The 19,387-nt window shown below is 35.0% G+C and overlaps 1 protein-coding gene across 4 annotated transcripts in view; it reads right to left on the bottom strand.

The window, feature by feature from the left end:
- Positions 1–5,862: 5,862 nt before the first annotated feature.
- The window catches only part of SMC5 (structural maintenance of chromosomes 5), a 72,933-nt gene continuing 59,408 nt past the window's right edge, over positions 5,863–19,387 (bottom strand). For 2 of the 4 annotated variants that reach the window (XM_081067596.1, XM_081067595.1), the window contains exons 18-25: positions 17,461–17,586; positions 15,066–15,110; positions 14,544–14,639; positions 13,968–14,072; positions 13,625–13,744; positions 10,455–10,634; positions 10,277–10,372; positions 5,863–9,119 (exon numbers count right to left, since the gene is read on the bottom strand). In XM_081067596.1, coding sequence (XP_080923722.1) covers positions 8,976–9,119; positions 10,277–10,372; positions 10,455–10,634; positions 13,625–13,744; positions 13,968–14,072; positions 14,544–14,639; positions 15,066–15,110; positions 17,461–17,586 — 912 coding nt within the window. In that variant the 3' untranslated portion in view covers positions 5,863–8,975. Of the gene's footprint in view, positions 9,120–9,280; positions 9,490–10,276; positions 10,373–10,454; positions 10,635–13,624; positions 13,745–13,967; positions 14,073–14,543; positions 14,640–15,065; positions 15,111–17,460; positions 17,587–19,387 lie in introns of all 4 variants that reach the window. The other 2 variants (XM_081067598.1, XM_081067597.1) reach the window with 2 other exon arrangements.

Raw genomic sequence — 19,387 nt, 5'->3', positions numbered from 1 at the left:
GACAGAGTCATTGGAAGTCACTGGATGATGTACTCTCAGGAGTTATAATGTAACCGGCACTAAATAAATGGTACTAGGGGACTGCATAGGCAAGATAACCTATACTGTTTCAATACAAATTCCCCCGAGCTATGGTTTTTGAAGTAATAACACTATAGCTTTTTTCTCCTGGTGGGATATGATGTTAGCCAGGAGGGGTGCATTTGACAATAATGAAGAGATGGTTCCTGGGTCTGAACAGGAAAATATGCTGTACTTGTTGTAACAGTAAAATATTTACTTCTTTCTACTCATTATTCTAAATCTTCGTCAATAAATCACTATACCTTACATGGACCAATGAATTTTGTAACACATTTTAAAATTAAATTGTTTACTTTGGAATCAGAAAGAAGTAAAGATTTTTTTGAAAGGCTAGGAAGAATTACACCAAAGTTTTTACGGCAATTGTGTCAGAGTGTTGGCTTCGTAACAGACTTTCTTGTTTTTCATACATTCTATAATGTGGTCACATTAAATTAGAAAATAACTTGGCCATGGTCACATAGCTAGCTAGACAGTAGAAACAAACTCTTTTTGAGTCCAAGGCCCATATTCTTTTAAGCAAATTTAAAAATAAGTAATGTACGGTACATAATTCAAGATACAAAATGGCATATGGTGAAACATAAATCTATCTTCCACTCTGTTCCTGAGTATCTAGTTCCTTTCCCTAGTCAACCATCGTTAGTTTCTTTGTATCCTTCAAAAGACAGAAAATGTAATTTTTATATTTGTGTGTTTGTATACATTTAAAAAATAAATTTATTGGGGTGACATTGGTTAATAACATTATATAAATTTTACGTATCATCAGTGTGACTTCCGTATACTCAATTGCGTGCTCACCACCCAGTCTAGTTTGCTTTCATTACCGTATATTTCACACCTTTACCCTCTTCATCCTCCCCCAAACCAATTTTTTTCACTGAAACCCAGTCTTTTTTTCTTTTAAATACAAATGGTAAACACACACACATGCACACGCACACACACTCACATTCACACACTCTTCAGTACTTTGCTGTTTTAGTTGATACAGCCTGGAGATCTGATCACATCAATTCGTAAAAAGCAACCTCTTTCTTTTCGACAGCTGTACAGTATTTTATTAAATAGATGTTAGCATCATAATTTATTAACTAGTTTTCAATCTATTGCTACTTCAAACAATATTGAACTTAATATCCTCACACTTGCTTAGAAATACATGTGCGAGAACATGGGTAGGATCAATTCCTGTAAGTGGATTTGCTAGTTCAAAGGGGATACTTTATTTAAATACTTACTGCTAAACTGCTCACTGTAGAAGTTGTCCCTATTTTACACTGTCACCAACCATGCATGTGTATCTTTCACCATAAGCTTGTCTACTTCTTGAGTTTTGCCATTCTCTAAGCTCTTTTCAGTGTGGAGTACTACTTGCTTCTGAGTCCCAATTCTGTATTTACTAGGTTTGTGACTTGGGACAAGTCAATTTGATCTCTTTGAACCTTCTATCTTAATGGAGATAATATTCATTTTCTATCGTGTCTATCAACATTAAAGGAGATAATGTGAAAGACCAAACATTACACAAATGGCAGGCAGAATCAGTACTTTTATATATTCTACATATAAATAGCTTTGTACTTTCCCTTCACTTCTCCACTTCTATTCTTAGTACAGCAACTGTTTAGGCTTTATTATTCATTGACTTGCTTTCTGTATCTTTTTCACATGCCCTTCCCCCAAATATGATGGTTAAATGAATCTTCCCGAATTCAAGTACTAGTTGTGTTAGTCTGCTATATACAGAGAAAAACACTATATAAAAAAAACTAAGAGGAAAAGCCTGTACCCATTTTCCATCGTCTGTCCACACCCTACCTTCCTAAGTGATTTTTCCCAATTGCCGTTGACCACTGTTATAATCCCTTTTAAATATTTCTACACAGAGTGATAGTATGTGCCAGGTTAAATTACTAATGCAGTTAATTGCCCTCAGAAGTTTACTCTTCAGCATTCTAAACAGGAAACCCATACTAGAGAAGTAGCTATCACAAGTGCATCTACTGTCCAGATATTAATACCAGCCACATGCTTGGTGAATGGGTTTTTATTAAATTGATAGCATGTAATTAGCATGAATATTAGAAATGGGTTCTCACTGAGAAACTAAAGGTATTTCAGGTATGTATTAATAGATTGGCAAAAATGTTCAGACACTCTCCATTATTTCATGAACTGGGTATAAGAATCCATCAAGTTCTATACACTTTACCTTTAGAGGTGGTTCCCAAAGCTGGAACCCCCAGCAGTCCTATAATGAGACATTGGGTCTAAGGACTTTTGTTTCACGCCCATTTAAAAGAATATTATCACACCGGGTATGAGTCAATCTTTCATGCAAAGTGTGATTAAATCACCCACAATGCTGGAGAGCTAGCACTTCACCATCTTACCAGTTATACGAAATTTTGTGCTTGCTTGTAATAAATGATTAACAAATACAAGTGGCAGAATTTGATCTAAAACTTTAACTTCTATGCTGTTACCAGAGTTGAACACCCATCCACTTCCTAGAAAACACCCTGTAACAGTTTGCCTGCATATTCCATGCCCCTTTTCTGGAAGGCCCACTTCCAGAAGATACAAATTCTGTATCCAGAAGATACAAATTCTGTATCTTCAAGAAGTCTTCCCAGATCTCAGGTAGATTCCATTCCCCCAATTCCAATAGTATTCGATCTGCATGTCACTTACTGCACTTCAAAATCTGTTTGCAGTCCACTTTATTGCACTTGAGAGGGGAATCACAGACCATACTTTTTTATTCCTCGAACTGTGTAGTACAGTGTTTTCCTCAGCGTATATGTAAATATGAGATACATGAATAATCGAATAAACATGCTCAAATCACTCTCAGTGCTGGGAGAAAGGGTATCCATCAGTGCTACAATTAGTGAGTGCTTACTATATAATAAGCATTTTTCTAGGCTCTGGGGAGATAGCTATCAATACAACCAAGTCTCTGCCTTTAGAAAACTCATATTCTCATAGAAAAGACAACAAACTAAAGATATAGTAAGTAGTGATAAATGCTATGAAGAAAAACAGGGTAAGAAAATAGCAGTGGCTCATGGTTGCTACCGTGTTTCACCAAAAATAAGACCTCGCTGGACAATCAGCTCTAATGTGTCTTTTGGAGCAAAAATTAATATGAGATCTGGTATTATTATATTATACCTGGTGTTATATTATAGTAAAATAAGACTGGGTCTTATATTAATTTTTGCTCCAAAAGACGCATTAGAGCTGATTGTCCAGCTAGGTCTTATTGTCAGGGAAACACTGTGTATTTTAGAAGAAGGTAGAGTGGGGAGATATGTAGGAATCTTGAAGGCTGTGGTAACTTTGGATTCTTGTGTGTGGTGGGAAACCTATCAAGTCTTTTCTCTAAAACCATTGCCAATAGGCCATAGGATAATCAGTTATATCTTTGAGTCTGCGCAGACTCCTACTTGTCTCTGAATATTCATCCTCCTCTTCTTAAGTGGCTGAAGTCTACCTAGGTACATACACATAACTGAAAATGACATATTCAAGCCTCTCTTGAAGGGCACGTGACTAAGTGCAGACAAGAGCAAAAGTAATTTGTGCCCTAACAGGAGAGGTCATGCCCCTTCTTGTTTGGATACAGATACGTTGTTGGCAAGAGCTGAAGCAGCCATCTTGTACCATGAGGAACCTACTGGTTGAGAATAGCAGAGCAACAAAATAGGAGTTGGGCAAAGAGTTAGTGTATCTGGCCCAGACTGCTTATGTTTTGTTTAGAAAGGAATAAACGTCTATCTTCCATAAGCTATATTTGGGTTTTTGTTACAGCAGATGTAACTTGTACCCTAATCCAAAGGCATACTGGAGAAGCAGTTATCTTACCCACAAGGAAGTCAATTACATAAAATGAGGGACTGTTTATGGTAGAGCTCCAACAATTCAAAAGGCAAGCTATCTTAAAAAAAGGCAACATGGTATTCGAGAAAAAAAAATTTAACCTGGTTTTTCAGTCCCACCTCTGCCATTTCAATAGTAAAAGCTTGAAGTCATAACATTGCTGAGTTCCTGTTCTTCCATCTACACACAGGGTTGTGTATAATAATATATGAAAACACTTCAAAAGTGTAACACAGCTCCTAGATAAATTATTGTAGCATTTAGTTTACACAGTAACTTATGTAGCCTTATCAGTGCTAGCTTTAATCATTCAGATTCCTTTTCATGATTTCTGACTGTGAAAATGTCATTTCTAAGTCATTTACAAGATCCTTTCCAAGTTTAATATATGAATATAAAGAATGCAACACGTCACAGAGATCACTGGGACTAAATTAAGATTTTAAATATGAAAAGAATTTAAAATTTGTCATTCTATTATAACATTCATTGGACAGTTTACCCCAAATCTTTCCTCACGCTGGAATGATTTGTTTCAACCCACCCCTTACTGAGTGTTTGGCAGGAACAACTGAGTGACTTCAATCTCTATAGACACATGGATCCAAATGCCACGAGTGTGTAAGCATACTCTTGCAAGTCAAAATGAAACGAAAGTAACTAAGGGACACTCAGAAAGGTAGTATTTGTGGAAGACCGTCTTGCATGTTTCTAGCTTACCTAAAAATAACCAACTTATGTACAGCCTCTCAGAAGGCAGGGTCCACAGAGCCAGAGCTGTTTTTAGGCTGCCCTTGGCTTCACCAACTCCTCTTAAGCAGTCCTTAGAATGAAGCTGAACAGAACAGTACTGCTCGTTCTTTCTGGGATTTAAAAAACACAACAACACATCTTCCAGGCCATCTCCACTAACTCATTTTGGAGCAATGAGCAAATAGTTATATCTTCACATTAAAAAAAAAAAAATCCCCTATATCCAACTTTTCCATTAGGAATGAAAAGCCCCAAATTCGAGTCAAATCTCCCAAATGTGCAAATTTTATTGTTTTGCAAAAATATATGGGGTGACTACAAAGTAATGAGATGGATTGGTATAAGTATCATTTAGGGCAGTTCATCCGGCTAATATATTCATAGTTCATGAAGGCAACTATGAAAATAATTATATCCAGACTGCCCAAGGCTCACTCAAGGCCTGTGTCTACATCCTTTGGACAAATGACACTATCAATAAAATAGAATTAAACTTTCCAGTTTAACTTAGAATTCCCAGTCCTTGATGTATAAATTGCATAGTACATATGCTTCAAGATTTAAAATAGGTCTCCATAAAGCTGGAAAAAATGAGAAGGAAACATTATTTATAAAGTGCCTACTACGATGCTAGGTGCCCTACTAGGACCCTGATCTCATCTGATCCTCTCAACAACTCTGTGAATCAGGCACTATCCTCATTTCACTAACGAGGAAATGGAATGAAGTAACTTGTCTGCAAGCGATAAAAGTCTGCCTAACTCAAAAATACATTTTAAAAATTAGATAGTAGGTTAATGTAAGAAGTAAGACAAATGGGCTATTGGGAATGTTTGTAGCAAATCTAGGATTTCAACCTAAAAATTGTTACACTTGCCTTATAAATTGGCTTACGATGGTTTAAATATTTTTTTTCCATGTGTTTATTGCTGCTATTAGACTGTAATTCCCTTGCAGGCAGACGAGGGACTAAATTTTCTAACCTTCTGAACATGGACAGACTGCCAAACACTGTTCTGTAAATGGCAAGCACTTAACAGACTTGTTTTTTCAGTAAATCTGAAAACCAAAATGACTCTTAAAAAGGTTCAAAATGTAAAACCAGTTCTGATTTAAAATGACATACACTGAACAAATATGAAAATACGCATTTATTACCAACAAAGTAGTATTTCCCACAAAGAGTTTTTTCAGTCACACACACACAGACACATACAATAGGACAAAATTACATTTTTCACACACTACAGATTCGTATTCCAAAGAAAATAAGCATATGTTCAAAAGACAAGCAGAAAGCAGCAAGAAATCTTTCCTTTTACTTTGAATACTAAAAACCTTTCAACAGTCCTTAGTCAAATCAATGAAGATTTTTTTCATTAAAAATACTTGTCACCTTAAGGTTTTAGATATTTTATTCATCAAATCACTTCTAAAGTTTTTATAACATGAATTTCTCTAAAAACCAACTTTTGCAGAAAATACATGAAGTTTTAAGTGGCTGAGTCTATAATGTGCTAGACTTATTCTTTTATTAATATGTTAAAATGATACATAATTTATCCTTCACAGCTTAAAATTCAAATCAAAACCAAATATTAACTTTGTCTAGTAAAGAAATATAAATGCTAACAAACAAGATATGGAGTAATTGCTGGTATATGTACAAGGTGTGATCAAACAATGTGGTGAGTGTTTAAATAAAAACATTTATTACAGTAAAAGACACAATGCCATTGCCCTCTCAAAACACATCCCTTTCCTTTGAAGACATAGTTCTTGCCACTTTCTGAAGCAGCTCTGGAAGTCCTCTTTCGTGAGAGTCTTTAATTGTGCTATCGTGGCTGCCTCGATCCTGAATAGATTCAAAATGTTTACTTTTCATGGTAATTTTTTTTTTCCCCTTTCATGGTCATTTTGACTTCGGGGAAGAGCCAGATCCGGTGAGTAAGGTGGATGAGGACACACCGTGATGTTTTTATATGACAGGAATTGCCATACCAGAAGCGATGTGTGACACGGAGCCTTTCCATTCTGATCAAAATATACAGTGAATGCTGCTGCCGAGTGCCATCCAATGGGAAGGCAGGGAATCTTCAATATGGGAAGCATCGCGTGGAACCTTAGTAACAGTGTGTGACAAGTTTCAATTTGTTCAGTGCAGCCAGTCGGGTGTGAACTTCAGGTGAGAGGTGTTTGAAGTGTGCCGTAAATCATCCTCCATTATTACAACACTCTGTGCCACACATCACTTCTGGTATACGGCAGTTTCTGTGAAATAAAAACATTAGTGTGTCCTCATCCATGTTATTCACTGGATCTGGCACTGGGCAACTTCTGGCTCTTCCCCAAAGTCAAAATGATTCAGGACATCGAGGCAGCCATAACAGCACAACTAAAGACACTTACATAAGAGGACTTCCAGAACTGCTTCAGAAAGTGGTAAGAACGATGGCATAAGTGTGTTCAAAGCGAGGGGGAGTATTTTGAGGGAGATTAATGGCAATGTGTCTTTTACTGTAATAATTTTTTTTCATTTAAACATTCACCATATGTTTTGATCACACCTTGAAAACCGAAATGTAACTGACGATGTTTTCAAACACACCTAATCTTCAAGCTTCCTTTTTAAATTGATATTAGTTTTGCAGAAATAAGATGACTGGCACTAACTTAGACAATGAATTACACCAAGCACATATTAGTGAAGTATTTTGGTGGAAAACAAAGTATTAAACAACAAACATTTGGAAACAAAATCCATTTACTACCATGTTACCAAGTTTTTAAATGTTTACTTGTTCATACTAGCAAAAATGTTAAAAATATTTTCATAGTACATGCATTAGACTTAGTTTAGAGAAGGTTCTTTTAAAATTTTTATGAAGAGAAAATACCTTTTTAAAGAGAAATGTCCAAGTGAGAGGACACAAACTTATGGTTCATTATTTTTTGACATAATAAGAATATAAATTCCAGTGGCTATTTAAGAATATACAAAACCCAAACGGAATGCAATTCTTCAATTTATTCAGGCTATCAAGTCAAAAATATAATTTTGTCATTACTGATGCAAATCCAATCCACTGTTCAAAGACATGTCCTTGGAGTATCCATTTTCTTACAAGATTTTTTTTTAAAAGAATAGAATTTGTTTGGCACTGTTAATTGGTATAACTCAGAGATAAACAAATGATTTTCTTATCTCATTCTTTCATGCTGAAAGAAACAGTTTAAACGGATTTTCTAAAATAATGGGGTAGGAGCAACACTGTAAGGAAGGACCTGTAAGCTTAAGTTCTAGAAACATTATGGTTTTAAACAAATCAATGCTTTCCCTCACTCTTTATATAACACCAAGAAATTTCAAATATAAACTGTAGAAACCAGTATATGAAATCTTAAGAAAAATCTTACTAAAAATAATTATAAAAATGTTTTTAGAAATTCAAGATGTAAAATACAATTGACTTTAAATTAAAAAAAAAAACAACTCACACACTTTGCAGGGTTATTTGTTAAAAACCCTTGTCACTTCATTTTATTTTGTCAATCTTTTGGTTGCATCTTGCATCATCTAGTGGCCACCTTGTGGCATTTCAAAGAAGTCCCACTACCATTTTTGAACCCCAGTACTTTCTTTCCTTTGAGATACCAATACAATTATAGTCCCAAGTTTCATAAAACTTTTTTAAAGGCCCATAAAATTCCATTTCCTAGTGGAGATAAGGGTCATCTTTAAAATAAGAAATGAATAGATCTGTCATAAATTAATACTGTACATTAGACTAGACACTTCCATATCAATTTTTAAAAATTAAATATAACACTGGGAGAAAACTATGACAAGTTCTAGAGTCATCTTTAGACTCTAGCAATAATTAAAAGTTACTCTGCAGTTAAAGCTCAGGGTTACCATGTCGACTAAACTTCCTGTGATAATAACTAAGCCCTCCCACCATACCTCTGATTTCAAATAGTAAATACTTTTTAAAAAGGAAACCCAGTGACTTGTGGTTACAGTACGCAGGACTCAAGTCAACAAAGACTGACAAAGACTTAATGTTTACTACCAGGATATTCCACAGAAAGACGTTATTATGGTCTCCATCAACCCATTTGTATTTAACAGCAAGTTTCCAAAAGAACTGATCTTTTAGTTAATGAATCTCCTAACTTTTATTTGGTGGAGCCATACTGATAAATAGAATTTAACAGAAAAATTCCCAAGTTCTCTCCTTTTATTTTTATTGAGAAGGTTGAGTGAACGTAATACGGCGCCGCCGTCTTTGGAAAGACTTTAAATTCCATTTGTTTGGTTCCAACATATGAGGACCATTGTAGACAAATAATACCGTCATCTTTTCAGAATAAGGGAGATTTTGTAGAAGCTGTAAATGTTAAAACAAACTGTCATATGATGCTGTGTACAATAAGCAGCACAATTTTCCCACCTTACATGTGTAGAAATACATTACTTGTAGTATTAGTGAAACTCTAATGAAGCTCTTAAAGTAACTCAATATATAACCTGCCAGATTGTGAGCCTTACCTGAATTAGCACACCTGACGCCTGGCCAAGGAATAATCAACATGCTTAGGGAACCCTCTATATTGACAGGCCTAATTGGATCAGACAACTTCTTAGGTAAGGTGCAGAAGTGTGTCCTCCAGAATTTTCCCAATAGATACTTTCACTCATTTTTCCACAACCAATTATCAAGCAACTTTTGTGGTCAGGTGCTGTGACAGACAGGTAGCCTGAAAAGTGCGTAACAAGGAGGTATGGTTTATAGGGCAGTGTATTTGGTAAACAACAGGGTATTAACAGATCTGGTTATTCTATAGAGTATCTGCTGGAACAAGAAGAGTACACTATTCAACAAAAATTTGAATTTAGCTTGGGCTCTCCAAGGAAATTTTCCATGAATACTTAGTTAAAAAAGAAAAAGAAAAGATGACATCAATAAATAGATCTTTGTACATGACTTTTATAATTTATCCACAGTATAAGAGAGAACTAAAGAAAATTTCCTGTTGCAATGGTTCTAGCTTATGGAACATTCTCTGTAAATATACTTCTGTTTTTATGATAATTAATCTGTGAATAGATTTTGGGACACTCATGATTTCCTCTGTGCCAGAGTAGTGGCAGTGGCGAGTAAAGAGGGGCAGAGTATGACACTACAGGCCTTTCTGGGGAAATGAGGAAGGCCAGAGTGCTAGGGTTTGAATTTCCCTGTCATCTTTTAATGCTAAAAAGGGTTCTTCTCTACAGGAGGAGTAAGTGCCAAAAGCAGGGAAGAAATCTCTGTTCTAGAACATAATGCTACGCCTCCTACATTTCCTTTTCGGATAATGAGGTTTCTGATTAAGTATGTCACTGGAACTTGTCCCCTTTAGTAATACAAATAATACTGTAATCTTTTTCGTTCCTTTTCTGGGAGCGTTCCTGCTCAAATGTACATATTGGGCTCAAATCTGCTACATGATTAAGCCACAGGGGACTTCTGAGTACATGAGCACTTTTAGGTTACTTATTACCTACCTTTGGTGTAATAAAGAAATACTGAGAAGTGTTTTCTTTACAAGCAGTATTTACAACCATTTCAAACACTCTCCGTTCATTGATCGGGTCCATTCCCTAAACAATGACAATAATAATGATTATATTTAATCTATTACAAATACAAAATAAAACTCAAGTAAAAGAATAATCACTATACCTGATTGATTTCATCAACTACTCTGAATGGACATCTATTAAGCTCTTGAAGTGCCATCAAGTATAACATGGTAGAAACACTTCTTTCACCTCCACTTTGATGATGAGGAGTTAATTCATGCAGCTGAGTACTACTGCGAAATTTGACTCTAATTCGAATTCCATATTTATCATAGTCTTCCTGTAAGATTTAAAAAGCTGATGAAAGATGGGTTTTCTCTGGTAATTTCATATTGTTATTTGAAAACAGACTGAATAAACCAATTATAAGCGTAGAACTTAAAATGTAGTGACAGTTTAAAGAAAACAATAAAATATTAAAGAAACAGTTGTTATCCACAAGCTTTGGGGGTCTCCAAGGTTCTACGAGGATAAGAAAAATATTCAGAATAAGAGTTACCTTTTTCCTCAACTCATAACATTCGTCTCAACTTGAGTAGGCTTCCCAAGGGTTTTTAGAAATTACTGAGTGAAGAACCCTGTCCTGGAGAGGCCCCACCTATTCTAGCTAGGTTTAAATCGCTATAAAGCTATAGGTGCAAGTCATTAGAACACAATGGAGTGGCATGCCATCTTCTACGAGAGGCAGCTGGGTGTCACCACTGCAGAGGGCCCTTACAGGTCTTCCCTGCTGCTCCAGCTGGTTAGGAAAAAATAAGCAGGCTATTTGCATACTTTAAAAAAAAATTTGTATTAAATCAAATATATACACCATACTTAGCAAAAGCCTGTCACATAATAAGTGCTTACTAAATATTTGTTGTAATGAGTAAGTACACTCAGTTTTCTGTAAATTTTGCCCAAACTGAGGCTGTTTGAGCTTCAGTTTTGGCTTATTTACTGTTCTCATCAATGTCATTTCTATATCTATCAGGTTTGGCTTTACCCCCAAAATGAGAAGCATGACTGAATAATTAAAGGTTAACTATTTAATGAATAGAGCTTCAAGAGTTAAGACAGCACCAATCAAGACAAATATAATGCAAGCCACAAAGGGAATTTAAAATTTGCTAGTAGCCATTAAAGTAAAAAGAAATGTGAAATTAATTTTAGCACATTTTATTTAATCAAATATACCCAAAATAGATTTAACGTGTAATCAATAAGATATTTTAAATATATTTTTACATCCTTTTCTTCATACTAAGTCTTCAAAACTTTGATGTGTATTGTATACTTTCAGCACATTTTACATGTTTCAAGTGCTCAATAGTCATATATAATTAGTGGCTACCATATGGACAGCAGAGGTATAAGATAAACAGTAAGAACTTATATAAAAACACAAATAACCATAAATGTAAGAATCCTGATAGACTACCAAATTTTAGAAATACCACCTTCAATCTGTTTGCCCTCCAAAAACAAAACCAAAACAAATAAATGACAATAAATTTTAACAGTTTTGATTCCCACGATTTACTTTTTAAATTTATACATTATGTACCTTTCATAATAAATTTATTAACTATACTATTTCTTAACTATAGCAGCTTTGATTGCTAGAGCTTCAGTTTTGGCTCTGCCACTTATTCTTTACTCTTTCTGCCCAATTCCAGCTTCCTTCATCTTACTGAAAGCTCTGGCTAAAGAAGACAGTTCTAGAACTATGACTGAGGAGTCTAGAATAGAAGCAATTCAAGGGGAAGGCTGAGAAGAGATAAGAATGTCCATTATCCAGGGTCAATAGCTAGGTGAAACAAGTGAACTGAAAAGGCTAAGAATCATTGCTATGGTAATGAATTATCATTTAAAACACAGAAAAGCTATCCAGAAGAAACAGCACATGATGGAGTTACAGCACCACCATGCAATAGGACCTAAATTAAAGAATGGGATTTCTATGACAACTCAAGTTCCATAGGCTTCCCTATGAGTACTTGATCATATTTATGCCTCATTTGGTCAAGCTATTTGATAAAGATACTGCAGTTACTCTGAGCTTGACAAAGCTCTCAATTACCAAATTTTCATCCCATAAAAACGATCAAACAATAAAAACAATCCCAAAAAAACTGCCACACTGAGGGGGCAGTATTTAAGAGATTAGGCTCTGGGATCAGGTCTGGCGTTTGCTCTTTGGCTTTGCCACTTGGTAGCTGTGTGACCTTGAGTCAAGTTTCTGTAAGTTTCAGTTTTTTTATTTGTAAACTAGGGTTGATAGAAGTACCTGCTTGATAGAATGTCTGAGGATTAAACAAGGCAACAAACTTAGAAGTACTTCACATAGTGCCTGGCACAGAAAAAATATGTATTATAAAATACTACAAGTATATTATTGTTACCACAGTACTCGTAAGGGAGTCTACTATCTTATTAGAATTTAAAAGTGAAATGATGTTTGCTATTCTTGTATCTCATACTAAGCAGATGGAGTCACGGGGCAAAGTTCCTAAGGAGGGAAAAAAAGCTCTACTTTGCTTTATATTTATGTATGTAATATACATGCAAAATTGCATACAAGCAAAAATACAAAACGTTGAGTTGTGAAGGCAAGGATTTTCCTTCCTTCCTCCCTCCCTTAAATAAAGAACTTATTAGGGAAAATTTTTAACATATACAAAATTAGAACACTAAAATAAGTGCAATGTATTGTCAAGCAGTCTCTACTATGATTGATACATGACCATTCTTGTTTCATCTATAACTCCACCCACTCCTCTTTCCCAATTATTTGTGAAGCAAATCCCAGTTCATCTCTTTATACATTTCTTAATGGTAATTTTATTTTACCCACAATTTCAATTCATAAACATAGCTCAAGAAATCAGTGGCAATTTTTCAAATATTTTCATTCTTGTGAACTGTTCAATTCTTGATCAAAAGGAAACCACTGATATCATACTACATTTCAGTTATGTTTGCCAATTTATGACTCTTCTAATGTGGATAGCAGAAAGCAATGCAATGTATTTATTCATTACAGCTAAATAACCATTACTTAGACTGGAGATAAAAAGAGTCAGTAAGGTATTAGTCACCAAAAATAAAACAAAACAAAACAAAACAAAAAAACAAAAAAAAAAAACTGACCCTGATGGAATCCAATAAGTAGTCTTTTTCTTCCTTTGAAAAATTTTTTACTTAAGAAAAATTTTCAGATATAACTAGAGTAAATAATTTACATATAATTACAATTACTTTCCAGGAAATATTTCAAATGAATTTTACCTCATTTTCTGTATGGAGGTCAACTTCACCAGCACACTGCATAGAACTGAAAAAACTGCTGAATTTTTCATTAATTTTTTCTACCAGCTCTTTTAAAGGATTAAGCCACCTCTCTTTCACCTGCAAATAAAGGCAATATTAAAAATACAATTGGAAAGAAATGTTAGTACATTCTGATACAAAAGTTTACGTAAGACAAATTTAAATATCAGTATCAACCTGGTCACAAGAATATATGTTGCTTTTTTTTTCTTAGAAGCATAGCATTTCATTTTATATTATTCTACATTCCTATATGATTAATGGTAAGAACATGACAAGAAGATAAAGATTAAATCATTACCTGTGAAATGTTTTCCCTGTATTTATCCAGTTCAACTTTCTTTATCTTTAGTTCCTCAGTTAATTGCACTATTTCTTCTTCTCTTTTTGTGTATTCATCAACAACCTGGCAGGAAAAAATTATTTCTTTAAGATAAACCTACTAAAGGACAAAATTACAGGAAATGTGCAAAATTAAAGGAAATGTGCATCAATTAGAACGTTAAATGAAAATGTCAATGTGTTGCCTTATTTGTATGTTTTTATAACATATTGAAAATGCCTTTTTTTAAAATTCTTGAGAAAATAGACATTGCAATATTTCAGGTTAGCCCAACTATTCTTTTTATAAAGAAAAGGCACAGAACACTGTGTTCCTTAGGAAGAATCTATTTAAAATTCTAATAGATTCAGAATCTGGCATTTAAAGCACATTGTTCCTGCTGTCTAGCTTATTATTACCAAGAGCTCTAGTACAGAGTGGGAGGCAAGTACTGGAGGGGAACTGTGTGTGCATGCGTGTGTGTGTGTGTGTGTGTGTGTGTGTGTATGGGGAGGGTGGCAGTGGATGCAGTAGGCAATAGGGAAAGAAGCATACTGTAGGATTCAGTCCTGTGAAGCATGAAGCTCTTGATCTTTCTTCAGTTAATAAAGCATCGATTTCATCCAATGTGTTTGGAAGATCTTGGAAAGCCTACAGAAGAAAAGAGAATTGTCCGTCATTAGACAGTACAGTGAAAATAGTTCAATTAGTTAAAAGAATTATTCTGCTATGTATCTACTACTATGTGTTCAACAGCATGCTAACACACAGGAATCAAAGAAACTATAAACAGGGTTTTTTGCTTTCAAAAAGTTTATAATTAAAAGGAAAAAATATATGTACTTAACACTGGATAATACCGTAAGGCAGTGTATTGATGTTGAGTATTAAAATAAGCAGTACATCTCATACAGGCTATGGAATTTATAGAGAAGGAAATATGAGTTCATGCTACAGAAGCTACAAGAGAGTTAAGAGAATTCAGACGCCTAGAATTCATCTCTGGGCCTTACAGCAATGGCTAAGGAAAAGCAAGGCAGAGGGGAGATAGGAGCTTGGAAAAAAGAACAAGCATACCATGGGGGGTGAGGAGTTGTGTCCATTTGGAATGGTGGGTACTTGCTGAATTGGTAGAATGGGTCCAGAATATGTGGGGCATTGAAAGAGAGCAAGAAGTTAGAACTTATACTGTATTTATGAAGAACTACAAAAGCATCCTAAGACTCCAATTACTTTGTAGAATTTCACCATAGCACTATCTTCTGAGTCCGTGCCGTAGAAACAAATTAGAACAGATACTTTCCTACAAGGGGAAGCAAGTAGTAAACTGTTTTGCCAGCATAACGTGCAAAGTGCATACACTACAAGGTACAAAACGAATCTTGAAACCCTGAAAAAGATTCTGACGTTACATTAATATCTTAAGTAGTTTTTAACCTTTTAAGAAAGCAGTTGAACTTTCAATAGGCCTTCAGATATTTGTTAAATATATTTTGCCGAATCTGACTTGTCCACTGAGCTTTGAATTCATGTGCCCAAGACTTATTTAGTATCTTCACTTGACTCTAACAGGCATTTTAAATTTAAGATGGTGAAACAGAAATATTCCCTACCAATTTCAACAAACCTATTTCTCCTCTTTAATCATCTTCATTTCAGTACATGGCAAAATTTAGGGGTTCCCTCTCTTATCTTTCACCTCAAATCCATTAACATGTCCTGCTGGCTCTGTTCTTGAAATGATACCTCAAATCTATACTCTGTCTCCAGTGCTTCCTCCCTAATCCATGCCATTATAAACTCTTGTCTGGTCCAAAGCAATCATCTTCTAAATGGTGTCAGTGCTTCCAGTCTTGTAGCCCTACTTTATTCTCCATATAGCAATCAGGAGTGCTCTTTTATAAACTGACGTCAGGTACATCACTCTTCGTTTTAAAATCCTCCAGTAGATTCTCTCTCAAAAACCCAAACTCTTTCTGTGGTCTATAGGGTCCCACATGATTTGACTTCTGCCTTCCTTTCTGCTTGAATTATAATTTTTTAGCCCTATTGAGATTCCTTCTTCTCTGAGACATGCCGAAGATACTTCTGCCCCAGGGGCTTTGTATGAGCTGTTTTCTCTGGCTGGGATACTTTCCCCTCAAATCTTCACTTGACTGATTTCTTCTCTTCATTCAGGACCCAAAAGAAATAGTCATCTTCTCAAAGGAGACTTCCTTGACACGCTATCCTCTTACCTTGTTTTATTTTTCTTCTTAGCACCTCCTGCTTGCTACCCGACATTACCTATTTGTTTCTTTTTTGTCTGCCCCATGGTCCAGACTAGAATATAAATTTCAGTAGAGAAGGAAGTATATCTGTCTTGTTCAATGCCCAATATACATACATGAGAGCATGCAATTTTTAATGTATAAATTATCTTCTAATTTTGTTCCTTTAAAAACAGTGTAACAAGGATAGAATCATGCTACTTTAGGAAAGAAAAAATTAGCACAGATATTGTATTAATATTTACTTACTTTATGATAACACAGTGTCTTTTGGGGAAGTTCTAGTACATTTTTAGAAACAGTAACTCCTCAATTTGTCTTTAAAATCTCTACTAAATTCCTACTATGTACCAAAACAGATCCATTCTCTGTAGTTTCTGTGTGTGACACCATAGAGTGAAATATTTGAGAATTTGAAAATTATAATCCAAATTAAATTTTTCCAGTTCTAGTTATATCCTTAGTAGACATTTCATTATCTATTGAAATAGATGACATTTGAAATTAAGAATCAAAAAAGCCATACAAATACCAGATATTTTAAAATTCATTTTCTCATTGTGACATTATTCTGAGAGAATAGCCAACGTATTAGCCCTATTTGTCAGATAAAACTTAGGGGTTACAGGGCTATATAAATGATGGAACTTGGACTAAAAGGTGGCATCTCTTCATTTTACTAATTAATGATGTATCATCAAATAAAATAATGGGAAGAGGAAAAGGCTCTTTTCTCCTTTCCTTACCAACAAATTTCAGCCCTAAACATTTAGCTCCCATTGAACCCTAAATAAAAACCCTAATATCCAGGAAAACATTTTCATTTTCCCTTTGTATTTGTAAATACCACCTCTATTTACTGTTTCTTATATACCAATTACTGCTACCCCTTAAAGGTAGCTTGGGGGGGAAAAAATCACTGGAAAAAAGAATGTTATGGTACTAATAATTTTGCAAGGTGATACCAGGTTTTAGTAAATTTAGTATTAAGCAATAAGACTGACTGCTGCCCAAGTCTGAGTAGAGAAAATGTGTTAAGCAAAATTACATACATACTCAGTTAAAAAATGGGGGAAATGATATGCTGTATTTTTTATAGCAAATCATGTTTTTCATGGCCCATTACAATGCCTAACACATTTTAAGCTTAAAAATAATGTTAAAAATGTTAACTCGTAGCTTTATATGCTTCTTATACTTACTGTCTGGTACTCTTGAGGAATGTTCTGCTCTGCAGTCAGGTTACACACTTGCCTAGCTCTCTTCATGAGTTCCTTGCATTTCTGCAATAATCTCTGTCTGCTTTCATCCAACTCAATGAAATGTTGCTATTACAAGAAAAATATTTTGAAAATACCGTTAAATCAGAGCTATTTTATTAAAACACTATATTATATATCAAACAAATTAATGAATTTTGATTGTGATAAGCCAATCACTGGAAAACTGTATCTCAAATCATGTCTGCTTTATTGTAAAGGTTAATTTTGAATTTAAACGTTAAAATATATCAGCACATTAATAATACAGTATTACCCTAACTCGTAAGAGCTTTAAAATTTAAATTTAATTACCTTTTTCTGAAACAGTTTAATTTAGCAATATATAATTTTACTGTAACAAAATTTGAAATGCACAGTATGTAGGTCTCATATCAGAAAATTCTGCACTCAGATGTAAGAACCTTTAAATAGTGTTTGATAGTTTTCAAATGCCTTTCATGTAGTTATAATTTATTAATGGACACATTCACTCCTTCACCCAATAATTACTGAGAGCCTATTAAATGTCAGTTTTTATTATGCACTGAACACAGAAAGGTGAATAAGGGGGAAAGATACAAAAAATCATCATAAAAGAAACAGCTACTATTTATTGAAAGCTTATGTGCTAGGTGCTTCACACACATTATTCCTTTATTTCTCACAACACTGCACAGTATTGTCCCCATTTTGTATACTACAAAAAAGAAAAAAAAAAGACTGAGAGGAATCAGGGCAACTTGTCCAAATTCACACATTTAGTTAGAGGCTGTCAGGATTCACATCCATGCCTGCTCACAGAATTCACGCTCTTTTCATTATAGCATGATGCCTGTCAGTGGAAGATGACTGGACAGAGGAAAGCAAACGAGAGTATGTGTGTGGTGGAGGCAGGGAACGCAGGAAGGCCAGAGGGGTCCCAGAAGTTATGACAAGTGAACGGTCTTAAAGGACAAGTAAGAAATTAGTAAAGAGGAAGCAGCAGAAGGCATTCCCAAAATAGGTGATTACCAACGTAAAAGCATGGAAGCCTCACAGACCCACTTATTTATACAGGTATTTATACAGGTAAGGATGTAAAAGATCAGAGTGTCCAGGTGGGCAAGAGCCAGATGGCAGAAATTTCAAGTGCAATGACAAAGGCAGCATGGAATGCCTTCTGTGGACCAAGCTTTGTGATAACCACTATCTTAGATGTTAATTACTCTAATCCTAATTATGATCTAAAACAAACGTATTATCTTCTTTTTGGTTGTGTTTCAGAGATATTAAGAAACTTGCTAAGGTTGTGGAGATAGCAGGTGAGCAGCTTCCTGATAAAGAAAACAGGTCTAGCTTGCTCTTTCCTTTAAATCTCAAACTTTGGTCTACACCAAAAAAATACCCGGGTGGTAGTGGTGAAGCTTGTTAAATAAATCAGTACTGATGACCTATTCGATTAAGTTCTCTGGGGCTGAGGCAGGGACATTTGTATTATTAACAAGGACCGTGGGTGATTTTTATGCACATAAGTTTGACAGCAAATAAACTAAACCAAGACAAATGTTATGAAAAGTAAAACGGATATATATTGGACCGAACTGAAAATACAAGCAAGTCTTTACATTAATCACTGAGTACTCTTGTAACTTCGAATGCACGCCTCAGTCCCTACACCCCGAGAGAAATAAGCTGTTAGGCTCCCAGTCACCCTAGTGTGCTCCCTCGGGCCCATCATACTCAGGCAAATGTAAAACGAGGGGCAGTTAGATAGACACTAAACACTCCTAGTCTTCTATTCCTGTTTCCTATTCCTCTGGACCTTGCTAATTGAAGTGTTAGAACATTATGGGAGAGAAATAACCTTGAGTTGAATGTCTGGGGCTCT

Source organism: Rhinolophus hipposideros (assembly GCF_964194185.1).
Source record: "Rhinolophus hipposideros genome assembly, chromosome: 11".
Classification (NCBI taxonomy): Eukaryota; Metazoa; Chordata; class Mammalia; order Chiroptera; family Rhinolophidae; genus Rhinolophus; species Rhinolophus hipposideros.
The sequence above is the reverse complement of the archived record's forward strand: the minus strand, read 5'-3'. Positions and strand labels throughout refer to the sequence as shown.